General features: G+C 43.9%; 1 protein-coding gene across 20 annotated transcripts in view; it reads left to right on the top strand.

Moving 5' to 3' along the window:
- The window catches only part of TANC2 (tetratricopeptide repeat, ankyrin repeat and coiled-coil containing 2), a 248943-nt gene that overhangs the window by 178897 nt on the left and 55054 nt on the right, over positions 1 to 14992 (top strand). For all 20 annotated transcript variants that reach the window (XM_075775485.1, XM_075775496.1, XM_075775498.1 and 17 more), the window contains 2 exons: positions 1184 to 1465; positions 3781 to 3914. In XM_075775485.1, coding sequence (XP_075631600.1) covers positions 1184 to 1465; positions 3781 to 3914 — 416 coding nt within the window. The remainder of the gene's footprint in view (positions 1 to 1183; positions 1466 to 3780; positions 3915 to 14992) is intronic.

Here is a 14992-nt window from a genome sequence, read left to right as displayed (position 1 = left end):
CCAGCGCCAGGTCTGAAATTGCGTCCCACTGGTGTAGCTCCATCCACGTCACTTAGCCCTGACTTGAAGGAGTTAGGTTCTAAAATTCCAAGTTTGCAGCTGAACACGCAGTGTGACTAACCTCCCCCTGAGTGGGAATCACCTGCTGTCTTTGTGGCCACCTTCTGAAAGTTTTTAATTAAGAAACGGTTTCGGCGGTGAAGTGGGAAGATCCAGCAACTGTCTCTGCCAGCACAAAGCACGTCCATCACATTTTTGAGTGTTGTTTTGTGGATTTATGTGTATCATCTCCCAATTACAGATCTCATAGGCAGAACGCACCATATGAGTTGATCTTTCTAATGCCATCTTTGCACCGGATCTGCGCGTAGTCGTTACTCTTTTTAGGTGTGCGTTCCCTAGATAGCTTGTGCCAAATGGAAAGATGGCAGATACCCTCTCCCTCCACCCCCAAATGTTCCTGAACAAGTTTTAAGGCTGGTTTGGGTTTAGTTGTGTATTTTATTATAATCTAAACTGGGGAAAGTAACACAATTGGTGTCTGTGTTCTTGGACATTAGCAGTGCATCAGCATAGGTGATCTGTCAGAAGTTGGGGAGGTATTTCTTGCGCTCCTTGTTAACTTACTCTTGCCTGCAACACTGCTTTTCTTCCTGAAAAGAGAAAATGTTTTAATTGCCGTACAGGAAAATCTTATCAGCAATCTGCTTTCATTCACATACTTTGGAAGTAACTTTGCTTAGATTGATTTAACATTTCCAAGTGCTGAGATTTTTTTTTGGTGCTCAGTGGATTGAAGAGACATATTACATATCTATACATTGAACAGAGATAGAATACTGTGTCGCAGGGGATGGGGACAGCTGCCTTGGGAAGCGTACCCTTCTGCCTGTGCCAGGGCCTTTAATTATGGTGACTTTAAGCAAGAAATTTCATTTCTCCAGCTACACTTCACCCAGCTGTGTGCTACTTCCTCCTGTAAAATTCTCTGAACTCCTTTGGTGGAAAATGCTGTGAACGAGCCAGATGCTTTTAACAACATACCTGTGGGTAACAAACTTGGGGTTTTTTTCACCTTTTGCAATGAAAAGACTTCTAAGGAAGATTAAACAGCAATTTCCGAACTATAGTTTTACTGTTTGCGTTGACGTTTATGTTTTTTCCTTGTGTTTCTTCTTTATAGTACGCTTCGCACCTTACAGACCTCCTGACATCTCTCTGAAACCACTGCTCTTTGAGGTGCCCAGCATTACCACCGAGTCTGTCTTCGTTGGCCGGGACTGGGTGTTCCACGAGATAGATGCGCAGCTGCAGAGTTCAAACGCCAGCGTCAACCGAGGTGTAGTCATCGTTGGGAACATTGGGTTTGGAAAAACGGCCATCATCTCCAGACTGGTTGCGCTCAGCTGCCATGGCACACGTATGAGACAGATTGCTTCTGATAGCCCACATGCCTCTCCGAAACGTAAGTACAGCAGTACACAGATCTTCAAAAATTAGAGACCTTTTCCATCAGCTTCTATAATGCTTTTGGCTGAAAAGATCCCATTCCTCTTCAGGCTCAAGAAATCAAGCTTAGTGTTTGTTGCCAAGCAAAGGAAGCACCTGTCAGCAATATTTATACTGCTCCTGTTCCAAATCTGCTTTTGAAGAATCAAAATAGTCTGTCTCTTATTTCTCTGACTTAGAAACATCATGAATTTTTCTCTGATTGGGAAGACTCCAGTTCTAATTGCCAATATTCTATTATTACAAATCCATGCCGGTGCATTCTCCTTCCCGTACAGTTTGTTTATCTCAGTTTATTATGGTATAAGTGTTTGGGGTGGTCAAGCCCATGTAGGCTCGGCACCCAGGATCACTCTACCTCTTGTGGTCCCATCCAATTCACATCACTCTGTGCTGACATGTTTGCAGGTGGGGATGACAACATTTGAAAATCATTCAGCTCTCAGTAAGACAGGGCTAAAAATACTGGGTTAGATACCTAAAGGTGTCTTTAAGGATCTAGGTCACTGTATCTCAGTGAAACTGTAGTTAAATCTGTTTACTGGAATCCAGTACTCTTAGCCATGTTGAAATATCTGAAATGTCAGTGAATGTTGGCATGTTGGATAGTGTCACTTGTCAGAGCTAAATGAACAATGCGTAGTGAAAGGCAGGGCTTGTTTCTATATTTTAACTGCAGCTCTGCAGTGCACCAACTGTATGGCTCCAGTCTGCTTAGAGGGATTGTGGAGATTAGAGACTACTGTACTTAACTGCTTCTGGACTAAAGCGTGGCTATTTCAAATGAGAAGGTGCCCTGTGTCTTTCGTGCACAAAGAACAAAGATCCTTGGTCACACCTAACACGCTGTTGTTTAGTTTGTACTCTGGTTTGTCCATGCAGTTCAAAGCTGAATGATTCCCCAGTGTTAGTTACTGGGATGGAGACCTTCAGAATCAATCAACTAATTTGCCTTTATTTCCTAAAGGCATCGCAAGTCCTGGTCTAGCTATAGAGTATAACAATTACTCTGCAAATTTGATTTCTTTTTTTTCCACATGCTGAAAAAAAAAATCTATTGTGCTTAGTAAAATCTATGTCTAATAATAAATGCTAGTCGGGTGACCTGACTATACTACAGCAGTTGTGTATCAGCATTAGTAAACTGGCTTAAATACAGCCTCATACTCTTAATTCCTATCTCTGACAAATAATACAGGTGAAGGTGGTGTTGCATACTCAAAATCAAGAATCTGCAACATTGCTAATAGATTCAGGGTTTAATTATGTAGGCAGGAGTCATCCTCTTTTGTTGTTTGCCATTAAATGGGTCATTGTTTGCGTTATGATTTCAAGTCAAGCTCAAGGATGCATTGCAGCAATCCATTCAGGAAAATCCTTCTGCTAGTACAGACTGTGATTAAGAGGACTGCTGCTTTTAAAACGTCCCTAAAATAAAGATACTGCTAATTAGACATCATCAGGTACTGCATGTCTTAGTGTCCTTCAAAAATGCTCTGTACAAGTACCTACGAGTGTAAAAATGAGTGGTTTGAAAATGTTAACCACAAAGGCCGGGTGAATGGACTGTTGTAGCAAGCTACTGGTAAAGCCAATTTCTGCTTTGCCAGGCAAAAAGAATCAGCTAAAATGTGACAGGAAGCAGTTAAACATGACAGAGATGATTCCAGTATGATTCGTTGTTTGCTTGCAAGCCTTTTCCAGATGCTGGTGCTACTCCTGCTTCTCTCCCTCTGATTGCATTAATGGGTTTCAGATGGATGTGTTAGCTACACCTCTCCATTTATGTGTGTTATAAAATAGACACATAATTCAGAAAAATTGACTGTCTCCACTGAAGAAAGACTTGGAACCAAATTAACCAGCGATGGTTCATAATGAGGGAAGATCTGCTGGCAGAACTGCAGAGTAGGAGAACCCTGCACTGAAAGGTACCAAACTGGAAGCTAGAGCATACCTTGGAGATTGCACAATTCACTCAGTTATAGTGATTATTTTAAAGTCAGTGAAATTACAGTGGAGGAGATGAATAAGACCAGCTGAACTCTTTTATCTTAGCAGTCCTTCCCAAAAGTGCTGCTTCCAAAAGAAGTTTCTTGGGGAGCCCCTGGCCTGGCTGGACAGTGTGACCATCTCTTGCTGCCCGAAATCCTAAGTGGAATATTTGTGCAAAGTATTTTAACTGCCAGAAAATAGCAGCTGCCTAGTCTGTAATAATAATATTGGCCGTGCCTGTCCTGTAGCAATTCATACCCTCTTTCCTTGGGACAGATGTGGATGCAAACCGAGAGCTGCCCTTAACCCAGCCACCCTCTGCTCACTCTTCCATCACCAGCGGGAGCTGCCCGGGGACGCCGGAAATGCGCCGGCGCCAAGAAGAGGCCATGCGGAGACTTGCTTCGCAGGTACGGAAACATTTGCCTCCTCGGTCCTGGGGAAAATGTCAGTTTTAATGGGACCTCTTGGAAGGTCTCCTGCCTTACATCACTTGGTGCGCTGGGAAATGTGTGTGTTCAGCAGCTTACTGGGAGAGGCTAGAGAAAAACTTCTGGAGCAAGTTTTAATACCCTAGGAAAGTTGTTTCTGTAAAATGAAATCCCCATTACATCAAATTCACTCCTCTTCTACTCTGAGAGTTTGTCTTTCCCAGCCATCGTACTTTATCCTCAGAAATGTTACGATACGACATAATTACCAGAATAATTGTGGGTTTTTTTCAGTGGTGAAAACAAAATTGCCAAGCGTTAGACCAGCGTTTCATTTTGAAAGGAGCGGGTATCATCCAGAGGGTAAGGGCGCAGACCGAGCGTTACTGCTGTGTGCGCTCGGGCGTGCTTTGGAAAAGTGGAGAAAACAGATCATAGCCTTTCCAGCGGTACACAAATTGTTTGCTGTTATGGCAAGTGTGGATTGTATATAATGCTATCGCTTACTGTAGGTGAGAGTTACAGCTTGAGTTTTACTGTATTGCTGAGATTTAGCCCTGCTTTTGTGGTGGTGGGAAGGTGCCATTGTATTGCTTTGAAATGCGAGGAGCTTGCTCCTCATACACCTTTTGAGAGGATGTGAGCAGTTAATGCTTTCCTGTTGCGGGCTCCCACTTTGGGGAGGAAAATGTCAAGCAAAGTCTTTTTTCTAAATGATTGCCAGGATGTGTTCTTGCTTGGCTTTTTGTGCCAGATACTGTCTTGTCCTATCTGCTTTTCTGCTGCGCCCAGTGGCAAGGCAGAGAGCGTGTGCTAGCTGCATAAATAAATATTAAGACTTGATATTCTCCTCTTCCACGTGGAGTTCTTGAAAGGGATGCAATGGCCAGGTCTGCTTTTGTTCAGGACACATTAGTCATCGCATTCCTCGCAAATCTTAAGCGTTACAGACTACCAGAAAGGCCAGTAAAGTGTGCTGTCTCTGCTTAAAATACCTCATCTATCTCGACTTTCTTCCCTCGAGTGCTTAAGTAATCCTGCTGGATACATAATTGATGAACGGGTAGGTTTAGCTTTGGTTTCCTCCTGAACAAAGTAAGGGATATGACTCTTGCAAACAGTGCGTCACATCCAGTGCATAGATCGTGCACTGAAGCTTTTTTGCATCTCTGGAGAAAAGAGCAAGAAGCAATCTTTATAGCCAAAAATAAAGTAAAAATAGGTTGTTATACCTTGGCTGCAGACTCTGTTAGGAACGGGTTTTAAGGTCCTGCTAATCCTCTAGCCAAATTTTTTTGCAAAGCAAATCCTGCGTTTTGCTGTCAGAACATAACAAATGAGTTCGGAAGATGTACTACCTCTTGTGCAAGCAGCAGGATTACAGACTTTTAGTATGATTGTTAATCTCCCAGTAAATCTTGACTACTGTAAATGTAGGCAGATTCCAGAAATAACCGTCACTGGCTTCCAAACATTAGGCCTTCGTGAGTAGATCAATGCCAAGGCTGATGAGTTGACCTTAGAGTTCTTGGAATCGCTTCTCCTACCCGAATAGCTGACGCAGCATGCGAAACTTCTGAAAAGCTTCGTACTGTTTAGCAAACAGTTCCTGGGATGAGTCAGAGCAGCAGCGGCATGGCTTGATTCAGCATTCGGAGACCTTGGGTCTATTCCCAGCTTTGCCATTAGCCTTGCTGGGATCCTTGGAGACCAGCATCTCGTCTGCCTGCCTCCGTTTCCCCGCCTGTTAAAAGAACAGTGATACGTGCAGATACTGGTCCTTCGATACCTGCTGCTGGGAGGAATACCTAACTAGGTGTTACTTGGTTTTCTCAATTCGGAACAGCAGTTGTCTTCAGGCAGCACTGCAGCGTGTGCCTGCATGAAGCTGTGCCTTGAAATAAAGCACATGTTTCAGTCCTGGTTCAGAGCTTCATTCACTACCACAAAGAGAAATTTTTCTGAAAGTATAGGAGGTTTTTTGGTTTGTTTGATTTTTTTTGTTTCGTTTTTTGAGCTCCATGTTCCTGCTGCTGATTCTTTATCATAAACAACAGTTCTGGTTTTATTGCATCAGAGCCTTTTCCAGAACTGCTGTGCAGCACACTGCACACAGTAAGTTTGATGGATTACCAAGCCTCAGGAAGGGAAATAAAGGCAAATAAAATGGTTTAGGATGTTTGTCAGATTGATAGCTGGAAGTCGTGTGCCTAGTGCACTCTTAGTAACCTCCTGAGTAGTACAACTCGGCATCACCGCTGATGAATACTTGCTGTCAACAGCAGATAAATTGATTTGCTTAGAAAGAACCGTGCTGTATGATGTCCTCCTATATAAAACAAACACTGACTATTCCACCCCAGCTGTGGTTTTTGAAGTCTCTGAGTGACAGTGGGAGAAAAAGGATTACTGACCTGGCAACAGAATTGAAAATCCATTAAAATAACAGCATTGAGCTCTTTGTTCTGTGTGCGGTCGCCCTCATTCAGAAACTCGATCACACGCATCTAACTTGGCTTTGAGAGAGCATGAGAATTTGTTCATAAGAGGCTTTGAAGATGCTGAACTCTTAAACAGAGCAAATACACTGAACGTCTTGGTAGACAATAGCAAAAATAGTTGGTTAAAATAATTTAGCTGCCTAATCTGAATGTCTGATGCCACATTCTCCAACAGGCAAATTCTTGGGGACAGTTTAGGAAAACTCTTCACATAGGTAAGCTAAAGGCTCTCTAAAGTCTAATCTAAAAAAGAAAAGAATGGTTTTTCCTTTGGTGCAGGAGGAAGGGAGAGAAGAGCAGCATATTCCTGTACCAGTAGCTGTGGAATAAAACCAAGAATTGCTGATGGCCTGCTTAAAACAGGTTTTGTTCTACTGGCTGAAGAAAAAAGATGGCACGGAAGTGAAGGGAAGACTGACCCGTAGGTTAGTCTGGTTGGAAAAGTATTTCTTGGACATGCGTGTTTTATAGTTGCATTGAGACTGGAGTCAGAATTGAAGTAGGGAAGAAAGTGTTGACAGTGATGGACGAGCACAGTTGTCAGGAATATTTTAGGAGATACATGAAATGTAGGTGAGGAGCTAGATCAAGCTATGTGCAGATATTCCCCCTCTGCTTGCACTGAGCAGAACAGGAGGTTCTCAGGTTGTGCTGTGGTCATTGCGCTAGAGAAATGCAGATCATTATGAAAGCAGATTAATAATACACCAACAGACTTAAGTAATAATGGTTCCAGAATGCCAGTGGGAAGCACGCCGTCCCTCTCACCCACTCCGTTCCTGCTGAAAATGTCACTTATCCCGAAACTCAGAAGTTGTGTGTTTATGATGACAGAAATGAAAGGTGAACAGTTGCTTTTCCTCCTCTGGATTACTCAGGGTTGTACTTTTCTGTCTGTTTTTCATGCAGTAAGTTCTTGGGGGCAAGGGTTGCTCTTAGCTCTTGTTGTCAGAGATGAACAAATCATTAATTTTAGAAGTAAGTAACCGAAGATTGCCTAGCAGGAGCTCCACTCAGTCTTGCCATGCTGGAAAAGAGCACTATTTTGTGGTATTATTGGAGTGCAGTTTGAAGTCATCCATGATTTCTAGTTCAGTGTTCATCAGCAAACTAATGGAGAAGAAAAATGCTTAGAAATGAGGCAATTTAAAAAAACAGTATCAGGTGTGGGTTTTGTCCTGCTAAACCTGTGGCAGGAAACAAGCTGTTTCCAACTGGTTTAGAAGTTACCTAAGTTATCCTTACTGGTGGGGCCCGGGAGGAGAAAAACTTCAAAAACAGAGGGCAAAATTCCCTTCCTCCCAGACTCTGGTGGGCAACCGATGGGATTTCTCTGGTCTCAGTCCCTCTCTTTGGTCGGAAATGGAGTCTTTCGCCGTATGAGTACCGATCGTGGCGGGAAGGGTCGGATACTTCTCAGAGTTTGCAGTAGCTTCTCCTGAAAGAATGAGAGAAAACAAGGAGCTTAAAATTGTGATTGTTTGGTTCATTTTGTCACTTCTCTTCCCAACAGCCCATCTCACTCAGATTTTGGGAGTGGAAGCAGGGTGATTCTGTCTTGAGAGATTAGTGGGGAAAATACTGGAAGTAGAATAATGCCTTTGTATAACTTACCTGGAGCATCACCCCAGTCTGCTCTGACTGTCCTGCTCCAGCTCCTAGTGATCATTTCATATGTGTCGAGGGAGAATATTTTTAAAAGGGAAAGTTCAAAGTCTCGCTGCCGCACCAGGGTGGGCCAAGGTTGTGGTTGGCATGGTGTTGAGGGCAGTTATTTAGACGGGGATAAAGAAGTGTGCCAGGAAGCTTGAGGCATCGAGAGGTGAGTGCCTTGCCTTCCATTTCCTTGCAAGGAAAATATTAAGTATATGGCAACGTTAATAGCTTCTTAGCAGAGATTTCTGTGAATCGATTTCCCAATTTTAAAGGTAACATTAACCCTCTTGGCGGGAACAGAGCTGGCACAATCCCCTTTTTTCCCTTTCACTCACAGGCTTCTCCTGCCTCTGAGGAGAGGTAGGGGGAGGAGGAGCTGGGGCAGTGGCTGCTGATGGGCTTCCCACCGGTCGTGGTGAGAGCGTGGGGACGTGGGTCAGACCCCAGCTCTCAGCAGCGGCTTCGGAGTGGTCCTTGCTGGGGAGGTTCCTCTGCGGCTTTTCCTCCATCCCCTGTCTCGGAAGGGATTTGTAGTGTAGCAGGGAGTAGAGAGACTTGCAGGGAAGGAGGACAAGAGCGGTTCTCTTGCCAGATCTGACAAACTCTCAAAAGTCATGAATAAAACTACGCACATTGCAACAACCCTCTTGACACCTGCAAATAAAACATAAGCATTTCTGGCAAAACTGCTTGGTTAGTCTTTTGTTTTAATATATATGCATGTATTATGGAAATAAGTTTGCAGGATTGCTGAATGTATTTCAAGTCTGCCCTCTGACAGTGAGCAGACTGCCAGTTTTTCTGCAATGCCAACGAGTCAAGTTAGACTTGGCTCCTTCGCTACGATAGAGGCATACCAGCTTTCCTGGTGAGCTAGCCACGTATAGCTGAATACGTAGCTTCATGTAACTGTTACACCCATCCGCTGCTGTTCAGTGCTTGTAAACATATTGCCTGATATCACGGAATGACTGTAAGGTGAAACTGGGAGAAAAAAGTTGTGAATATGAACAGTATGGTTTTTAGACCTGAGATCCCATAAAAAGGCAGCACTCCACACCTCTCCCATGTTGCACCTTGCTTTTTCTGCCTTTTTACTGTTTAATCTTTTATCCATTAAAATACTTTGCGACTTCACTGCCTCTGGCCAGGGGAGGTGAGTGACCATCGCCAAGTCACCACGTGGCTGTCCTTGCAGTGCCACCTGTCTGTCTCCAAACGATGCTGGGCGATGTATAACTTGAGCTGATGCATCTCAGCTGGAGCATGACCTTAGAATCAGAGAATCATTTAAGTTGGAAAAGATTCTTAAGATCATCGAGTCCACGCTAAGACTGCCAAGTCCACCACTAAACCACGTCCCTGAGTGCCACATCTACACGTCTTTTAAATACCCCCAGGGATGGTGACTCAGCTTAGCTTGTCCAGAGCTGGTCCTGCACCTCAGAGAAGTGAAATGAGAGGCTTTCCCACCGACCCTAGCCTGTATTGAAAATTACTGACCCACAAATCCCTTTGCCTTTCGGCAAGGAGCACTGGCACTGTTCAGAGGTACAGTAACGCACGGTGAGATCAGTTCAGCTCAAAGGAAGAAGCCCGAACTGTCCCCCTGCTAGTTAGGGTCACCTTCCCCATTTTCCCTGAAGGTTTTATCCTTTACTCGTAGAGAATTTTTAATGGATTGGCTACACAGTTTTAAATAACCCATTGAACAGCTGTATTCTTTGGATTTCTGGATGCTGTGTGGTTGCTTGTGGTAGCAGCACTTAAACAAATGGACCTGAAAGCCAGCTCTGCTGCACTAATGGGTCGTACCCTACGCAGAGCAGCTGGTGGAGGAGCTGCATGTCCGTTGCATTAGCACACTCAGCTGATGCTGAGCACGGCTGGTGGCTTCAGAGGCTTTTCTCCCCATCCTCCAGGCCACGAGCCAAAGCGTCATTATCGTTGCTGCAGGCGTATAGAAAACAAAGGGAGTACTCCTACCTTATGTAGAGGTGGAGGGATTCATTACTCCTGAGCCATGATGCCCTGCGACACTAATGAGTTTCAGAGGGCATTTACTGGCATACTCGGCTATGTAAAAGTAAGGGACATTCCCAATAAACTGGGTCACCACATACATGCACAGTCATGTGTAATGGATAAAATACAGCAGTGCTGATTTCCGTTTACATTATTACAACCAACATTATGCTTGGCAGATGGCATTTTGGCAGGTAAGAGCATTACGCCGAATTTATTTGAAGCTATTTTGTATGGGTCAAAAAAAGGTAACTCTTATTAGGTGCAGAAATGCAGTTAAAATACAGCTTTGAAGCCCTTCAGGAGCACTGGAGGAGCTCGGGTGGTGCTGTGAGCTCCAGGGGCTGTGAGGTTGGTCCTTCCGGGGGTGTTTGGCAGGATGGGCTCCTTGCACGACACGCTTACAGAAGTAAGCTGAGGCAAATCACACCAGAGGCGTGATGTCAAAGGAATGCTTCTTAAATGGAGGATATTCTTTTTCACAAATAGTGCCAGAGAACTGCTTAAAATGGGCCTGTCCTATTAACTAAAAATAGCTTATTTCCCTTGAGCCATCTTCAGCCCCTCTTTCTCCTTTGATGTTCACACTGTCCTTCCAGCCTTTCTCATCTTGCTGTTATCTCCTGCCTCTCCTGACGTGTCATTTTCTCCCCCCTTCTTTCTCTTTCCTTTACCCCCCTTCACAGTTCAGTCTCTTCTGTCCCTCTGTACTTTATAGGTGATAGACAATCTCTTCTGTGCATCATTTTTGTCAGCTCTCTGTGCCCTCTCCAGCCTCTTCCTCCTGCTGTGTTCATGCAGCTTGCCTCCTCCTCTTCCACGGGCGTTTTCCGTTATCCTTGGAATAGCTGTTTTCCCTTTAACACGCACATGTCTTCCTTTTTTTCCCAGCATGTGTTTTCCTAGGTCCTAACCCATGTGAGGAAATGTCCCTTTTTTTCTGATTTCATGGAATTCTTCCATATCTGCACAGCTGAGCCCAAGCCAGGTGAAATCGGTAGCTTGGCCTTGGAGGTTTGGAGCACAGTTTCCACAGCTGTGATTTAGAAAAGCATTTTGGTGTGGGAAGGAGAGCTGCGGGAAGGATGAGACCCTGCTGCTGAGTCCTGCATCCAAGAAAGGGGTGGGTGAAGGGGTGAACCCGACTGGAAGGACAGCAGAAAGGTTGGTAGGGATGGTGAAGGTTACGTGAGGCTGGATGAAGGGAGAAATGGAAGTGTTTGTGGCAGAAAGGAGAGGGTAGGATGGCTGGTGTTGGAAAAGTTGGGAGAGGACACTCCTGAAAACCTACTGGATTTAACACCTGAAGAGAATATGAATAACGTCTTTCAGAATTCTGCTTTAGCAGTTAAGAAGATGAAGTTTGTGTCATTTCTGGGTAAATGAGAGTTTTGGTGCTCCTTGACCCCACTTCAGGAGAGAACAAGGTCGTGTTGAACGTTGGCCATGATGTGTTAGAGGCAGTTCTCTGCCTTCGCCACGTCTGGTGTTTCTCAAGCCTTATAACACATGATTTATATTTAAAAAAATTTACTACCAAAAAAGCTCATGATAAATGCACTTCTTTGGTGTGTAGCCAGCTAGACTCCCGAAATCATTTTAGGAGAGGAGGTAATTATTGGAAGTAAAATATGCATCATACAAGTGTGAATTTGAAGCTCCCTTTCAAGCAAAAAGAAAATTATACAAGTTCGTAACTTTTGGCATTTGATGTTTAATGTAAGCAACAGAAGACCTTGGTTTCTCAATGTGGAGTCGCTCATCTTGTCGAAACTGTGTTCTCAGACCTTACGACAATGACATAAACAGATAGTTTGAGCATTTCTTTTGATCTAGATGTTACCTTACCCATCCTTCATTGTAATCCACTTCTCTTACATTAGGGTTGCATATAACCATTGTATATTTAATGTTTGAGATCCTGTGATTTAAATTTAATCAAACTTTAGAGGAAGGAGCTTCTCAGCTTCCAATTTTGTAAACATCATTTTACAAACCTGAGAGCTGAAATAAAGGTTTAAAAGTTTTGGAAGTCCAATTTAGTGTTTATAGTGTTTTGTGCTATGTGTTGACAAAGTTCAAATTGAAACTATGATTAGAAAAATTATGCCTTAAATTGCATCAGACAAAAGTAAATCTTTACTGGGGACAACACCCAGGCATGCCCATTCCTTTGGAAGAGCATGCTGTTCCCTGGTGTTTTCATTCATTGTAACACAGTTTCTAAGTAAAATTAAATGTTTAATTCAAAGATTTTGTTTGTGATGAGAGCTGGTTGGAACTTTTTCGAGCAGTTTTTTAAAGTAAAGTAGTTTGATTTATCAAAAACAAAGGTTTTATTGAGAGCATACCTTTTTCAATGAAAAGTTTATTTCCAGGCTATACAAGTTTGTTGGGTTTTTGTGGGTTTTTTTTTTCTTCCCCTTGGATGTACTTCTTGGCTTGTCCAGTTGAGCAAAAGGAGGAGAGACTAACACCACCCCAGAATTACAACTAGCGTATGCAGTGGTCGTTTCAGATGCAAAGCAAGGTCTGGACATCGTTTCCCATATCTTAGAAGAGAATCCTAAGCAGTGGAGATGGTAATCCATCCCTCTTGCTGGATCCTTGAGCAATTAATAAAGTATATAAAGTGAAATAATTGGAAGAGATCTTCCCCAGAGCATCAGTGGCTGGGTATTAAAGATGTTCACCTAGTACAGGGCAGAAAGAACAGGGTTTGAACCTGTTTGGGGATGAGCCCCATCCACACTAGGCCCGTTGGTTGTCCTGATGTCTCCTTCGTTCACTTTTCACATCAACCCTGGTCTCATTCCCAAGGGTGGAACAGGGAAATGTTTTGAAACCTTGAAAAGTTTTACAAGATGAGAAAACCGTTTCCCACCCAACTCTGGTTGTGCAAGTGAGGAGCCTGATTTCTAGCACCAGGCTCAGCTTGCAGCGCTGGCTTTTGGCAGTTTCTCTTTGATTTGAAGACAGAGAAAATGTCAGAGAGAATAAATAACATCAAGATAAAAAATTGGTGCGGTTGCATTTCTGAGAACATCATAATGCCTTTTCCTTTGGTTGCCTTTCCAAAAGTCTTCATTGCTTACTGGTTTAGCTTCAGATGCACCTGTGAAGCAATGCATTCATCCTTCTCTTTAAGGCTTAGTCAATACACCATTAAAGCCAGCACAAGGATCAATTATGTACGTGAAGGGGCTTAAATTACTTGAGTTGTAACTGTACATGTGTCCCAATACCTAGCAGTGACCATTGCTTTCACGGGTACTAGGTGTGTCCCCTTTTCCATGATGTGGCTCTTTAGATTCCTGGAAGAAGTTAATTGACATCTCGTAAAAACGAGACTTTATTTTTGTGTCTACACACCTATTGTGTGGGCAATAAGAGCTCTGCATAGAGCAATTCGGTTTCTGTTACTGGGAACCTGATATCAAGGGACAGCCGCTTAAGAACTTTATTCAGTGGAATCCACAAGTTATAATCCCCAAATAAATAGGATTGTTGAAAAGAAATCGCTATCTTTATTATTACTTTACCCAGTGCTATTCTCTAAGGGAATACATTCTATTTTAACTGACTCATAGGAAAAATTCTGTTAGGAATTTGGAGGTATCCATTAAAGCTTAAGCACGTGTATTAGGGCTTGATGCTTGAAATAACAGCCTACCTTTATCATCACTGTGTGCATCACACCTCGTTTTGACTGTGAAAGGAAATTATTGCATTATACGCCATCAGTAATTCATATATTTCTATGTAAAATGAAAAGCCGGCACTGAGCCAGCAATGCGTGAGGACCCCACAGCCAGATGTTTTCATTTCTCGGTACCATCCTTCGCAGTCCCTGGGCCAGCCACCCCCGTCCGCCTCGGAGACTGCTGCGAACCAAGGGCTGGTTATTGCGGGTGGAAAGCCCGAAAGCCTTAATCACGGCCAACAGCCACAGGCCACATTTCATCCAAGCTCCCGCGGCCTCCGGAGAGGCCACAGCACTCCTGCGTGCGCAGTGTCCTCACTTACAGTGTCCTTTCCCCGTTCAGAAATGTGGTTCGTTTGGCAGTGTTTATATACTGGGCTGCAGTGCTCCAGGGCGATGGTGGGTTTGGTACAAAACTGATCCCACCTGCCTTGCCGGGATATTTTTGGGTACTATCAGTGACATTTGAAAAGAAAACCCGGTGAATGGGAGCTGGAGAAAGGTTTTTTGACCTGGCAGAGGCTGACAGCAAATGGCTGGGCGGTGTCGGGAGGAGCCGTGGAGCCGTGCTGGCGCAGCATGCCCCGTGCTGTACGAGCATTTTGTGCGCCGCCTTCTGTATTGCAAAAGAAAACAGGAAAGTTGGCAGGTTGGACTGGGAAGGTATCACTGGTTTTCTGCTTGTTTTAATAACTGAGCAGAATTTAATGGGTTCTAGCAGAGTTTGAAGAGCTGGAAAAGTCAGGTTACCTGGGAAAAGAGGAAGGTTTCCTATTCCTTCCTTCCTTCCTTCCTTCCTTCCTTCCTTCCTTCATCGATTTTCTGAATGAAGAGCAGGATTGCAGTGGATGAGTAAATGTAGAGTAAGCCTGACATCCTCCCCCCCGTTCACGGGAATCCGTTGTTTGCAGATGCTACCTTGCTGTAAGGTACTCGGCTAGTGCTCTCTGCCTGCTTCTACAGAGCCTGACATTTGAAAACAGCAGATAAAAAATAAGTTCAAGAAGACAATCACAAGTTATTACTGATGCCAAGTCCTTAAACGGAGCTCGGAGCACAATCCGATCGCTCCCTGCTCAGCACGGTGCTTCAGACATGTCAGTTAGTGTCAGTGTCCATCTCTGTGAGCAGCTACAGCTTAATTTCATTTATTCCTCAAGTGGCAGGTCCAG

The sequence above is a fragment of the Balearica regulorum genome, chromosome 24 (genome assembly GCF_011004875.1).
Source record: "Balearica regulorum gibbericeps isolate bBalReg1 chromosome 24, bBalReg1.pri, whole genome shotgun sequence".
NCBI classification, from domain to species: domain Eukaryota; kingdom Metazoa; phylum Chordata; class Aves; order Gruiformes; family Gruidae; genus Balearica; species Balearica regulorum.
This window is presented reverse-complemented; position numbering and strand designations above follow the sequence as displayed.